Source organism: Vidua macroura, chromosome 9, assembly GCF_024509145.1.
Source record: "Vidua macroura isolate BioBank_ID:100142 chromosome 9, ASM2450914v1, whole genome shotgun sequence".
Lineage (NCBI taxonomy): Eukaryota > Metazoa > Chordata > Aves > Passeriformes > Viduidae > Vidua > Vidua macroura.
In genome coordinates this window covers 23,530,151-23,544,432 of record NC_071579.1, presented here as the reverse complement: position 1 = coordinate 23,544,432, position 14,282 = coordinate 23,530,151, and the positions used below count along the sequence as shown (strand labels likewise).

At 37.5% G+C, this 14,282-nt stretch overlaps 1 protein-coding gene across 4 annotated transcripts in view; it reads left to right on the top strand.

The window, feature by feature from the left end:
* The window catches only part of TESK2 (testis associated actin remodelling kinase 2), a 75,271-nt gene that overhangs the window by 7,217 nt on the left and 53,772 nt on the right, over window positions 1-14,282 (top strand). For all 4 annotated transcript variants that reach the window (XM_053984488.1, XM_053984489.1, XM_053984491.1 and 1 more), the window contains exon 2: window positions 404-704. In XM_053984488.1, the coding sequence (XP_053840463.1) occupies window positions 486-704 (219 nt within the window). In that variant the 5' untranslated portion in view covers window positions 404-485. The remainder of the gene's footprint in view (window positions 1-403; window positions 705-14,282) is intronic.

Here is a 14,282-nt window from a genome sequence, read left to right as displayed (position 1 = left end):
CTCCTGAAAGTAAAATAGTTTTGCTGTAGCAGTAGATTGGTCACCAACTGCAACTGAAGTGGAATAAAATGTTACATTTTGTGGGTTTCCTCCTGCTCCCTTGCTTGCTGTAGCAACCAGAATTTAAGTAAAAAAAGAAAAGGTTGGGGGAAGGGAATGAAAGTTGTTTGTTACCAGCTAAATTTTGAGTTCCAAGCCTATTTATCTCAGAGTAGCCAAAGCATAGGGTATTTCCATGGACCTAAAGGAAAAGGTTTTTTTAAATTTCTTTGTATTTTGTGCCCCTGCTTGGATAGCTTCATTCCTTTCTTACTCTCTTAAATGGGTGTAAGCTTTGTTGGAGTCCTATCAGACTTCTTAGATATCTTCACAATAATGGTAATCTCAATTTTTTGTATTTTAGGATCCAAGAAGAGTAGAGAAGACAGCAAATTACCTAAGATGTGAGAAGTCCTCACGTAGTGAAATAAAATCTTGTTTTCAAAATGGACCGAAGTAAGCGGAATTCAATAGCAGGATTTCCACCACGCTTGGAGCGCGCTGAAGACTTTGATGGTAGCACTGGAGAAGGGACTGCATCCCAGCTAGGAAGAGTTTGTACCTCTTCATACAGAGCCCTGATAAGTGCCTTTTCCAGACTTACTCGTCTTGATGATTTCACATGTGAGAAAATTGGCTCTGGTTTCTTCTCTGAGGTGTTCAAGGTGTGTGTTTAGTTTTTTCCTCTCAATGTTGGTTGCTTCATGTTTGATGATGAGAATGTACAAGACTGTCAGCCAAAGTACTTTCCACTGAAGTCAAATGATAGTCCTTGTATTTGCTTCACTCCAAATGAGTGAGTGATGAAGAACTTTCAGGCTCCAAATATTTTGTCAATCACTCCTCTAGCTGTTTTTTTTTTTTTTTGTCACTTATAATTTATTTGAGGAATTGCAGAGCTTTTTGGGAGAAAGAGAAAAAGCTAAAAATAATTGGTTTGCTTTTTGACCTCTGCCATGTATTTTTGCATTCATGTAGTGTTAAACACTGATGACTGTTGATTCTCCCATATGTAAGTGTAAATGTCTTTAATTTAGGTAGTTTATTGGTTTTGTGGGATGGTACACATTCCTTTGGTAGTCTTTGCCACATAACACTTGGATGCATGTGTTAAGGGGTTCCATACATGGTTGCTGAATTTGGAACCACAAATTTTATTGCACTGAAATTACAATACAATTAACTGCTCTTCTCTGTTTCCTTTGCTGCTTATGCTACACTTCTAACTCCAATAATCAGAGATTAGATTGGTTTGAAGTAAGTAATATGAATAAGAAAATCTGATGTTGTCAGTGGCTTGCTGCTCTGAATGTGGGTCATGGGAAATACCTTTTTAAAGCAATTTGTCAAATGCAATTTTGTAGTGCTGGTAGTGTTTCTGCTGCTCTGACTCTTCTGGTAAGGTTTGTTGTAGAGGAACAGGACATTGAGTTGTCTTTCAAGCATTGAAAAAATAGTTTCTTTCCTTGTTCTAGTTCCTGACTTTGCATGGAGTTACCCTCCACAGTGTTTCCATTTCAGTGAAATGCCAGAAAACTACCTTACAGTATGTCTATTCCATAACAATTAATCTGTTTTTTTTCTTTAAGTTAAACCAAAAAACCTTTTATCCAGTTTTATTTCTGTAAATAGATACCTGCATTAGAAAATGGAATTTTTTAATATTGCTTTAATATCCAAAGGCATTGAAATCTCCATGTATATATTTCCTCTTGTGTAAAGGCAAGTCACTACACAGAAGTTTTTCTGTTTAGCTAGATATAGGAAATTTTAGTTTTCATTATCACAAGTTTTTAATTCTTTCAAATGGCTAGACATGAAGAACTTTATTTGGGGTGTATAGGAGACTCAGTGCAGGGCATTTCTTTATAAAGCCAGCTTTTGTAACAGTTGAAAACAAGGGTTGGTTTGGTGGTTTTTGTTTGGTTGGTTTTTGTCTTATTTCCCTGTTTGGAAAACTTTCTGTAATGCATTTTGTAGCGACTGGTTTTGTGTAGAGACATTTTCTAATGTTAAATGTTTGAAAGTTCTGTATGTTACTGGAATTCATCGTTACAGCTTCTGTGGTGAAGCTGCTGTGCTATATATAAAGGTACCAATAGACTTGGGTCATGTCTAAATAACTAGGAAATAACAGACCTTAGTTTATGTGTGAGAATTTCTGAATTCAGGTGGAGGGAAAAAGGTAGCTAAAAGTAAAGATGAATTTCCAGCATTCATAGTAATGGATTAATTTGAGAATTTGTTGATTGATAGAAATCCCTGATACCCAGTTTATTTTTATGTGCATAAACAAATCCTCTTAATTCTTTAAAAACCTTCCCCCCTGCTCTTCTCCTTTGCAGTGAGCTAAAGTAGACATCCCAAGGTGTTGGATCGAGTTGGTGGCATTCCTGTGGGAGCGATGGTGGCAGTCTGAGTATCTGGTGTCTGTTTTCACAGAAACAACCACAGTCCCCCTGCAGGCAGAGACTGAGTGATAAACTCTTTTCTTTTGCATCAGTTTCGACCAGAGCTCTGCAGTTCTGGCACGAAGGGGTGAGAATGCATTACAACTTTATCATAGATGCAGTTCCAAACTCATTTAGGCAGGTTTCTGTTCTGCTGCTTTATCAGCCTGACCACCTCTGTCATTAATCCTACTGTGCTGATGATCAGATTTCATGTGAGAACCTTGATGTGCTTCCAGTAAAGAGAGCCTCGTGGCTTGACACAGTTAAATTTCAGTCTGATCTCCAGGCTCACAGCTAAATGATTGAAGTTGAGAAAAATCCAGGATAGTTCTAAACTTACTGTGTAAGTAATTTTACAAGAGCAATGAAGCCTTCCCTTTAAATGATCAAAGGTGCCTCAAAACCCACCAGGTCTCCAGAGCTTTTTCAATAATGTATTTGTCTATTGTTTTGTATCATACATTGGGTTCACTCAAGTGATTTAGCAAAGAGTGCTTGGACTATTTTAAGGGTTTGAGATTTTTTTTTTTTTTCTACGTACCTGACAAATTTTTTCAGTGATTTCTTCCCCTCTATCCTTTTCTGTGGAAACTTCTTTTAAAATGTAGTCTATTGTGGTGGATAGAAGTTGCCTTCTCTTAACTTGTGAATAAGAGTATGTTACAGTTCAGATGTGTGCATTCATGATCATATATGCTATGAATGATCTTTTAGCATTTCTAGTGCACCTTTATTCACAAACATTTAAATCTGTGGCTTATTCAGAGTTTTAAACTAGTGTTTTGATTTTGTTAGCCGTCACTATAACACTTTGAATTCATGTTCACCTGAATACCAGATGTTATGGAAACTAGTTTAGAAAAACTGAACTTTGTCAAAATATCAGCAGTCTAGTTTGAAGCAGCTGACTCACTAGTGCCTGTGCCAAATTTCAATGGCAAGTGCAGCACCCTGAGGTTTGCTTTTAAGATCAAGCTGGGCAGACACTCTTTGTATAAATGAACAACCATGATCCCAAACCCTTAAACTGTTGGGAAAACCAGCTGATGAAGCTGTAAGGAACTGTGGGGGATCCAAGCATTATACTGAAATGAAGTATTGCATTAAGAAATAGTTACTATTAATTATAAAATGTGTGTTTTGGAGCAGCAGTCAGACTAAAATCCAGGATGATCTTCTATTCACATTTACCTTCAGGTTCAGTACTATTCAAGTTGCTGTGAATTTCCTTCAGGTGTTCTTTTTGTCTCTGCATTCTGTAGCTGAACTTTTGAGAGAGACTGGAAATACTTGTGACATTCCAGTGTTAAAAATAGACTTTTTGCAGTTTATTATTTGTGTACACATGAAAATGGGAGTCATTGATCCAATACAGAATTGTACAAGGCCAAGTATAAATACAAAGAGAAGGCATCATACTTTTTGATGTCTTAACAAGATGGGTGGTGGGTGCAAAAGGATCAGTATCCTCAAGGTGTTTGTGCTGTATGTGCTTATACTGTGAGGCCTCCTATTTGAATACCCTGGAGTGATGGTCCCCAATTCATTAATTAGTTGTCAGTCTTTATTTGTGTGGCCAAATTAATGTTCTTTGACTTTCAAGAATGCTGACTGGTCAGGAAAGGTGTGCCTGTCCAAATACGTACCTTGTACCTGAGGCTAGGATCCTGTTTCTAGTATTTATTTAATGTCTTCAGGGTGTTTAGAGATAAGCAGCATCCAACTGTCTAATGTGAAAGGAGAAACTGTCTAATGTGAAAGGAGTTGTGCTCACAGGTACTGTGAAGAACACATATATAATTCTTTTTATCAAGTACTTGTAATGCACTTAGGATAAAACTGGTAGTTCTGTCACCTCTAAACATACAAATAATAAGTGATACTAGATAGTGTATAATTTATGATATTGTGTGTCATGGGCACATTGTCATGGTAGTGGGCTTGATCTCTGGAACATCTTGTTCTAGACTGTGGGAGGTTTAAGAGCTATTACTGATCTGGCTTTCCCAAAGTGGCTCAAAGGGAAGTTTTGTGGGGTATTTTTTTTTTTTTTTTGTACTTTATGACTTCATTACCATTCAGAAAAACATTTCGCTCTGTGTTTGTCTGTAATTTTGCAGGCCTTGAGGAGTAAAGTGCAGAAATGTTTAATGTCACTTTCTTCTGTAGCCTCTGACCTAGGTTTGACAGGACTTAACTAGAATAACAGTGCAGAGTAGGAACAGAACAGTAGAGTAAGGGATTAACTCATGAGATTTCAGACTGTAAGAGGTCTCTTGACCAAAAAAAGACTATCTGTCTTGGTGGGCATGAATATCTGTATCATGTTATACTTTGCCTGTAATGTCTCATAGTTTGTCTAAAAATAAAGGCATTATGAACTTCTCAAACAGTTAAGGCTTGGAAGAGTTACTGGGTCATCTACACACACTGCCATGTTACCTAAGGTCTTTGAATATTACCAGTAACTGGAACTTTGTCTAGACCATATATTGACACCACATACAGCATATAGCACAGGTATACCTCCCTTACTGGTTTTTAAATTCAGTTCTGAATTGAAGATCTCAAAGACAATACCATGCCCTAGTTTTCTCTACAACAGCATATAAAAACCATCCTTCAGCTTTGTGTCACACTCTTATAAGTTGCTGTCATGGCACATTAGTGCCATATATTTAATGGGTGTGGACCTCCTGCTCTCTAGCCTTCAATCCTTGTTTGCAATGAAGGTTTTATTTGGGTATATTGATTTTTGTTCAGATTTAAGATATGAAGTGACCTTCACTAATTAGTGAAATAACATGAACAGGGTAATGGTCCAAATTGAAAAGTTTCAGATTGTTCTGAGTGGCAGCTTCTGTCAGGAGGAAGGCAAGGCAGAGACCTCCCTTGGCTCCTCAGGAAGCTCCCTGGGGAGACTCCCCTGTCTTACACTTGGACATGACAAAGCAGGGTATCTTCTGCTGTGCCTGGCAAGTCTGTAACCTGGCTGTAGTCAGTTGTGGCATGGAGTCAGATGCCTTACAGAAGTCTATGTATATCACTGTTGCAAAATATGTATACATTTTGCTTAATCAGTCTTATTACCTAAATTGAAAATTATTGTAAATCTAGGCAGGGTTGTTATGAGGATAAGTACAGTATCCTTAGCTAAGCCAGGCATAAATATTTCTGCTCTGTTCTTGGCAGCTACTTTTGGCTTGTCCGTTAAACTTCCATCATAAAAGAGTCTACAGCCTCCTTTGGTGTATCCAGGCTATAATTTATTATTTTTAAATGATCCTTTTATAGATAGAACCTCCCAGTTTGAGTTGTTTCTACAGCTGGTCCTTCCTATTTGCTTATTGACTCTACTAGCAACTCATTACTGACAGAGGTTTCCACTTTCCTGTGGCATTTAGTCAGAAGAGTAACATGTCTCTGAGTGTGTGGAAGGAGGAAAGCAGATATTTGAGTAGTTATAAAAATGAGCATGCAAGGAAGGGAATGCCAGTTCATATTAAAAGGAGAATATGACTAGAAAAAGGATATGGAAAAGGTACAGGAAAAAAAGGCAAGGGACCTGCTGCTTGGTTTTCAGCCCATGCTCAGCAAAATCCCACTGCAGAAGGTGTTGGAAACAGTGTCAGAGTTTGCAGACAACATTTTCCTGGACTGGAATCTTTATTAACTTGGGTTTTATCAGATAAGCAGGCACTGCAATATTTGACCTGTCAAAGTGTTTTAAATCTAAATGTGAGTCTCTGCATTGTTACTGGTCTTTTCAGGATGGCCCTTCACCTGGTTGAGCTGGAAGGGGAGAAGCTCCTGGAAAAGGGATGGTACAAATTTATTGAGGAATTGAGAAAGCATCTGGAAGAATTGCTTTCCATCACTGATAAATGTTTTTCTCATACCTTCTCTATCTACAATGACTGTCACTTTGTCTTAAGGAACAAAATAGTAACACTGTCAGTTTAGAAATTTGAAACACAACAAAAACATCTTTCTGCATAACACATAGATTTTCTGGTATTCAGGTTAAAGGCACTCAGAGAGCAGCATTGATAATGTAAAATTTCACTGGAAATCTCAAATATTTCTTATGTTTTTCTTTGTCCTTATGGCTTCAGTTTCAAAGTTCTCTCACTTTGTCATGTGTTGTTTTGAACATTTGGTGAAAGGTTTGTACTGGGAAAGGATCTTACTTGCCTCTGGAAGTAGCAGCCTGATCAGAGGCCTAAGTGTAAGTGTCTGAACACGTAAGTGTTTTTCAAAAACTTGTAAAACATTAGAGGTGAGATCACACAGTATCCATTATATTTGTGATACTATTTGATAGGCTTAAAAGATACTTCATTTTAATTATTCTATTAAGTATTAACTTTAAAAATTTAGGCTTTAAATACTTTTTCAGCATTGGATATTTGACTTCAGAAAAGTTGGAGTACACAAGTTGTTAACTTGGTGTTAACACTTGAGGACAAAGAAACAATAAAACTTGGTTTAATAGCTAGAGAAGTGATTCAGTGGATGACTTCAGTCTTAATGTTTGCTGTGTAAAAGTTGTCATTACAGTGCATAAACAGACCTAAAATAAGGAAATAGTTATTTGAAGGTGCTCTTCAGTGTAATGAGAAAGGTATGATAAAGCCCAATGGCTAAAAGCTGTAATAGCAATTGTACTTATTTTAGAAAAATGCCTTGACAACCAAAATTTTTCTTTCCTGTTGCTTTATTAGTGATATTTGTGGCCATCTTTATTTATTTTTTTTTTAGAATGTTCTTGATTAAGTTTGGTAAGGTGTTGAGGAAGCTATAGCTTTCAGCAGTATAATACCACCAATTTTGGAAAGTCATGGTCTAGACAATAGGATTTTTTTTAACTGATATGTGGGGTTTTTTTCCTCTTGGAACTGCTGTAGCTACATCAGGTGAAATGAAATACTTTAAGGTCTGCTTATGATAGATAAATGGTGGCAGAAGCCATCCTTTTAGGGAGGAAAAGGAGTAGAGAATGAGTATGTGGATTATCCTATGTTTTGAAGATTTAATCTTTTAGGTGTACGGAATATGCTCTGTGACTGAAAAGTGACACTCATTTGACCAAGGCCTATCTTTCCTCACTCAGAGCCATTGTTCTTGTCCCTGCCCTCCCTGTGTGATATGATGCCAGTTAGAAAAACAGACAGCATGTCTTCTTGTCCATGTATACCTTTTGGCCTAATTTTTTTTTATAGGATTGAATTTTAAGCTGAAAATAAATATTTTCCTTTTGACTAGTGAAGAAAACTCACCTTGCTCAAGGTGACAGAAGTAAGGTATTGGAGGCTAAAGGTCTCTCCTATGAAGTTAGGATGTTAAAACAATCTACTAATTGGTTGAGAATACAGTCACTGTATTATGTAATCTAGGAGGCTAGAATAACTCTGAAACTTCACTTCAAACTCTGTGGTTTTATTAGAGAGGTGATTCTCATCTGTTTCTTTCTATTCTGGTTCTTGTCTGGAGTAGGAAGAAGTGCCATTGTGAAACTGAGGCATAAATGCAGAACTCTAGTGAGTTTGATTTTTCTCACACTGATGTGTGAAGTATCAGTCCTTTGCAGCCCTTCTTCCAACTGCTAAGATGATTTGTATGGTAACCACTTAACCAGACTGTTGTCTTCTTCTTGCTAATGTTTTTTCTTTAGCTATTGAGGTGCCAAGCTGCTGTCATCCTAGTCCTTGTCACTTCATTAGCAAATGCTTTTATAGGGCATAGGCTACAGGGAGAAGTAGTAATAAATAGGCTGCACTCCAACAGATCATTAATATAAGAATTAAAAACCTCATCTGTGTTGTTAGTCTTTATGGATTGCACCATCGGGGCAAAATACTCACTTCCTCCCCGCTTAGCAATTTTGAATTTTAATGACATTTGCATGTATCTAAAGTGTAGAGCACTCTTACTTTTAGCAGAATTGAAAATGCTTTGAAATACAAGGTAGAATGGAGGGCTAACTCATATTTACTATCTGAAGTTCTGGTTCTTATTAATTTATTTTCTTGGTAGAAGTCTTAAGATATGCATGTTATAATAATCCTAAAACATCAGCTGAGGAAACACTGGGATTGAAGAAGAACCAGGCAGCAGCTTTGATGAAAGCCTTGTCTTTTGTAGTGGTGTTGAAATATTTAAGAAAATTTCCAAAACTATACTTCCATAATGCTTCTTCCTACAGTCCTGCTTGGCATCACTACCGTCAAGTTTAGAACTCTACTGAGTAACACAAAACAGGGTGAAACAGTTCTTACACTATGTTTCACTTCCTCAGGTTGGGTCAGACAGCTTCTCTGTTGAAGAAAGAAATATTTAGAAAATATGATAGAACTATCCTGAAATGAACAATTTGTTTGAAGACCAAAAATCCAGAATAAAAATCACTGAAACAAACTTGATGTTAAGGAATACCCAGTCAAAGAGAAAAAAAAAAAGTAACATAGTTTAATGTAAAATTGTCCATTTTGTAATGTATTTTTCACCTGCTTGAAAACCTGGCCTCTCCTCAGCCTTGCTGAAGAGCTGATACATGGAATGTCCAAGGTAAATCTTTGTTGTCCTCACAAATAGAAGGAACACTCACAAATTCTGTCAACAGTAAGAAAGACATTGATACTGTAACAAGTACCTTGCAATAGGAGATAACCCCCATTTGGATTTTGTGTTTAGTACAGTGACTGCTGTGGTTTAGAGTCCTTTGGGCCTTTGATTTTCTTCTGTTGGAAAAGTGCCAATCTGAGTATCATTGTGCAGTTTTCCCAGGGCAAAACAGGTGGCAAGATTCCCTTGGCACTAAAATGTTTGTGTGCTTTTTTGTCTTGTTTTCCATAATAATTTCTCAAGCACGGTTAAATGAGATGTGTTTAGTTTTCTCTTCTGGATGGAGATGTGCTGGGTTGGCAGCTCTGGGATTTTCTGTGTTTTGCCAGCTGGCAAACATGCACATTTGTGTAAGCTCATTCATAGCTGATACTGAGAGACAGGTGCTGATTTACTGTTCTTCAAATAACTGTGCTGGCATATGTCCAGTATTAACATGACTGCACCTAGAGAACAAGAGTGCATCACTTAAAAGCTTTGTGATACACCTCTGAGACACCTCTCTGGACTCTTATTTACTGGGATTTGCAGCAGGGAACAGTTAAATATATTTCGGTGATGGATTTCACTGCCTGTGCCTGGGGAGTGTCTGTGTTGTTAATACATACAAATGCATATATGTTATTGCCTAATATGAAATGTAAAAATGAGAACTGCAAATTACTATTGATGGCACTAACAAAATAGAGATGCTTACAGTCTCAGGTCCATAGGGAATACTTCTCCATATCTCCTTAGCAGCCATTGGAAGCAATTAGAGAAAGGAGCTCCAAAGCCTGTATGACAGGGCGTCCTTTAATCTTTCCTTCTGCACTTGTTGGTATTCTGTATGCAAGCAATCCAAAACTTGTTCCCAATAGATGCTGAGGCCGTATCCAAACTATAGGAGCAACTTCTCCCGTCCATGCTCTGGGGTGGCTGCAGGGCCCTTTGCACTGGCAGCAGCTCTGCAAGGTGGGGGCCCTCTGTTTGATGGTTTGGTGGCTTTAGGGGTTGAGGAGAGGACAGAGCTCTGAAACATCCCTGGAGTGATCGATACCGAGACAGCGTTGCTTTGTTAACTAATCCGGAGCTGACAGTGTGTCTCACACTGACTCACTGCTGTTGCTTTGTTCACATGAGCTGCCTGCAGTTAAGTCCTGCAAATCCAATTCCTGCGCTTCCTAGCCTTTACAGGCCATGAGGAGACATAAGAAATTGCATGGCATATTTAATTAGCTACTTGTGTAAGAACCTAACTCTCAAGAAGAGCAGTTTCATGAAGGCTTAAATAACAAGAAATTACTTAGATTTTTTTATTTTGGCTGTAACCTGAATGTTATTAACTGTATCAATTTATAAAAGCTGAAGTATCTTCAAGTAAGCAAAATGTGGCTTCTTCCTGCTCCCTTTTTGTGGTTGTGATCAAGTTCTAAGTGCTGTGATTATAATAGCAATAGTTGTATGTCAGTGGGCTCTGTTCTGAAAGGTTGGACAGACTTCCTTACTCATGCATGGTAATGCTTATTTGAAAGATTTATAAAGGAAATCTAAGGAAATGATTTCTGCCCCAAACAGAACTTTCTGTCAAGGCTCCCATATAGTTTTGAAAAGAAACCCCACAAATGTGTTTGAATACCAATTATGAGATTATTGGTGTAGTGGGGGGGCTGTGTGCTCACTGCCAAACTGTTCATATACTGTAAAAGTTAGAAGATAGAATTTCTGTGTCAGGAAAACTCAGTCCAAAGTATTGATTTCTTCAAAAACATCTGCAGATTATGTAAGTATCATTATCTTTTATGCAGGATAAACCCATAGTAACATGGAAAATATTTAACCATAAGTATTAAAAATTAAATGGGAAAATAGGAACACAGATACAGTATCTGATTATGTATTGTCCTTGGATGTTACAACAGTGATTTGCAGATGGCAATCTTCCAGTTTTCTGGCAGGTAGATAATATCACCTCAATTTTATAGACCAGTTAGGTAACAAAAGAAAGGGAGTAGCATGCTTAGGGCTGCCCAGTGAGCTGAGGATAGCTAACATTGAAAATTAGGAATAAGCTCTCAGTTATGATCTTAAAATTCATTATTTCTTTTTCTTTCCTGACTATATAATTACTCAGGTATCAAGTACACGCTGAGCTGTTTACTGAGGTTGAGGTAAAACAGTGCTTACCCAGCATCCAGGTTCCATGTCCTGGATTGCAGAGGAAAGTTTATATGGTTACATTCTGCTGAACTGGCTACAAAATCAGTCAACTTCCCCACCCTGGGCTGTGCCTGTTTATTTCTCATCTCAAACTGTGGAACAATAGTCCTCTGATGAATTTGTGCTTTCTCTCAAAATAAGACTGTAGTCTCTTTTTGCCTTTATGGCTTGATTGAGATCAAGTTAATGGCAGAGGCAGAGATATGTGCACAGATTCCTATCAATAAATGGTTTGTTTAAAATAAAAGGGTGCTCTATTTTGGGCCCTGGTTCTAGATTACAGTGGGCAATGAAGAAAAACAAAATACAAAAGAAAAATTTAGGTTTTTTTGGCACACAAGTGGATTTACAAAGTATCAATGGTAGTGCTGTATTACTGATTAGAAATTCACTTTAGTTTGTAAAAAAAAAATTGGATAATTTGACCATAGGCGTGGAATATTCTCTAGTAATTGAACATATTTCTTTGCTGAATTGGTGGTGCTAGAAGTTACTAAAGTTATCAAATTAGGACCTTTGTTTGACTAATACTGAGCTTTTGTACTAAAGGGAAAATGGTGAAGTCTCCAGCTTTTTTCTGTCTATTTCTCTCAACTCTTTTTAGTATTAGAAATTAGTAGAATCACAATTACTGTCAGACTTTTGAAAGGTTTTGGGGTTTATTTTGTGCCTAGTTTCTGCAGATCTTCTGAACCTGTGCTAAAGCTCTTGTAACACATGCTGACTAGTTTTGTTTGGCAAAATTTTGTTACATTTGGCATGTCTCTCTTCTTGCTGCAAGAAGTTGTAGTGCAGTGACATTCTGTATTACTACTCTGAAAACAGCCACAACCCATCTGACTCTCTGGAATCAACATAGCAGCTTAGTATTGTCTGAACTGGTGTATTTCAGCTTCTATTTGTCATTGCAAATTTGCCTAGTGATATGAAATTTTTTATATAGGCATCACTGCTATGAGTATGTGTATCTGACAGTAGGTACATTTTAATATTAAGAAAAACATTTCAGACTTACAAGCACTGTCATCTGAGCTGAATAACAGGTTTATCTTTGCTGAAGGGAGCTTTTTTTCAATCAACCATAGAGTTAAGGCATCCTTCTTGCACATTCGTCCTCAAGGCATGAATATGTCCTTGTAAGTGTGATGACTTGGTGGCTTGACTGTGAGACTTGGATAAAATACAGCTGACCCTATGTTTTTTTTAAATATTTCTTCTGCTGTTACAGCAAGGAAGTAGTCTGTGTTTGAGAGTTTTGTATCAGAGCCAAATTGCTGGTCTGCTTCCCTGTGAAAGACTTTTTTCCTGTCATTTGGTAGGCACTCTTATGATGAAGCCTTTTCACTCTAACAGTGACTACTTCTATCATCTCATGTGCCTCACAAGCTTTATTGTTAATTCAGTCAATCAAAATTAAACTGTGTAAAACATTTAGTGCAAATGGCCTAGAATGGTAGCTAAGGGAATGTCTTCATCTCTTGTCATCAAAGAGAAAATACTTGTAAATCAAATGAAGACAGAGAAGCAAACTCAAGGAAGGTCAAATATTTGGACCAGAGGGGACTGCTTTTAAAATGGTGCTTTGCATGGCAGCAAAGGTGAAGGTGAAATGGCCAGATGAAGACCAAGGTGTGTAAAAGAATGAACAAAAAATTGGTGTGTGTGCTAGAGCAGCAACATGATTTTATGGAGTAGGCTGTATAAGTAAAGATCTGTAAATGTATTTAAGCAGTGAGGCTGGATGCCAGAAGGAGGGGAGGGTAAAGAAAAACTGGAAAGCAGTTAAATGAAGTTTTGGAAGAAAACGGTGACAAAATACTTCCAGCTATATAATGATAACTTGGAAAATAATGAAAATGCAATCAAAAACTAGGAGCACAGCTGAAAGCTGTGTTGGCAGATTTACAATAGCAGTATTAGGAAATGTTCTTCAGATGTTTATTCCAGGGCCACCTGGAAAGGTACAGTGAATACAGATCAAAAAGGCCTTGTGAAAGATGAAATCAGGCTAGATTTCAGCTATTGTTTAAAATACCTCCCCTTCAGAAAGTGGAAGTAATATAAATGTTTGGATTTTCAGAGAACCCTGACAGACGTATATGATGTAATAGATAATAATCTAAATTATATTTAATTTTTTAACAATAAAGAACTTTACAGCTAAGCAGCAAGCTGAACATTAAACCCACCAATTTTTGCATGATAATCCTCATGAACTTTGTATAGTGACTACTTCTCTGGAATGTGAGCCCTGCTAAATCACTATTATGAGATCTCCTTCAAATGCATCACTATTTCTTTACCTGTATCCATGACTTCCTCTACTTCCCACTTTCTTCTAAAGAAAGGAGTAAGGATCAGAACATGGTCTGATGTGAGTAGAACCACACAGGTAACCATAGCCAGGTCAAAGTCCAAAGTACTTTGATCCTAGAAGAATGAGAGTGCAAAGGGACAGTTTAACTGCCTGTCAGCAATAAAACAGGGAGGCAATATCTGGTTACTGTGACCTTGGAGATGGAGTCGCACACATAGGTAAGCAGACTGAGAAGCTGGAAGCGTGTGCAAAGCAGCTGTAGGATTGTCAGAATGTTTCTAAGCAGAGACGCCATGATCCAGACATTGCTGAAAGGTTTTTTGGTCGATATGCAAGGGGCCATAATTAATAATAATGTTGGTGGCATTAAAAGCTTCACAGCAGTCTGCAAGTTGCATCAGGGAGAGGTTTGAATTGCATGAGTGAATCCCTGCTTATGTTGAGTATACAGGCATATGCCTGAGGCAAACTGCCTTGTAAACAAATGTTAAATTGGATCAGCAGTATTGCCAAAATATTTACTCATTTTCTTTCTGGAGTCAGGTGATTGAAACATCTCTTCCATGTTTTTATGGCACAGAGGTGGCCTGAAGGGAGAAGGAGGATTAAAACTAAATAGTTTTGCAGGGCTTTGGCAAGGTATGCCAGGA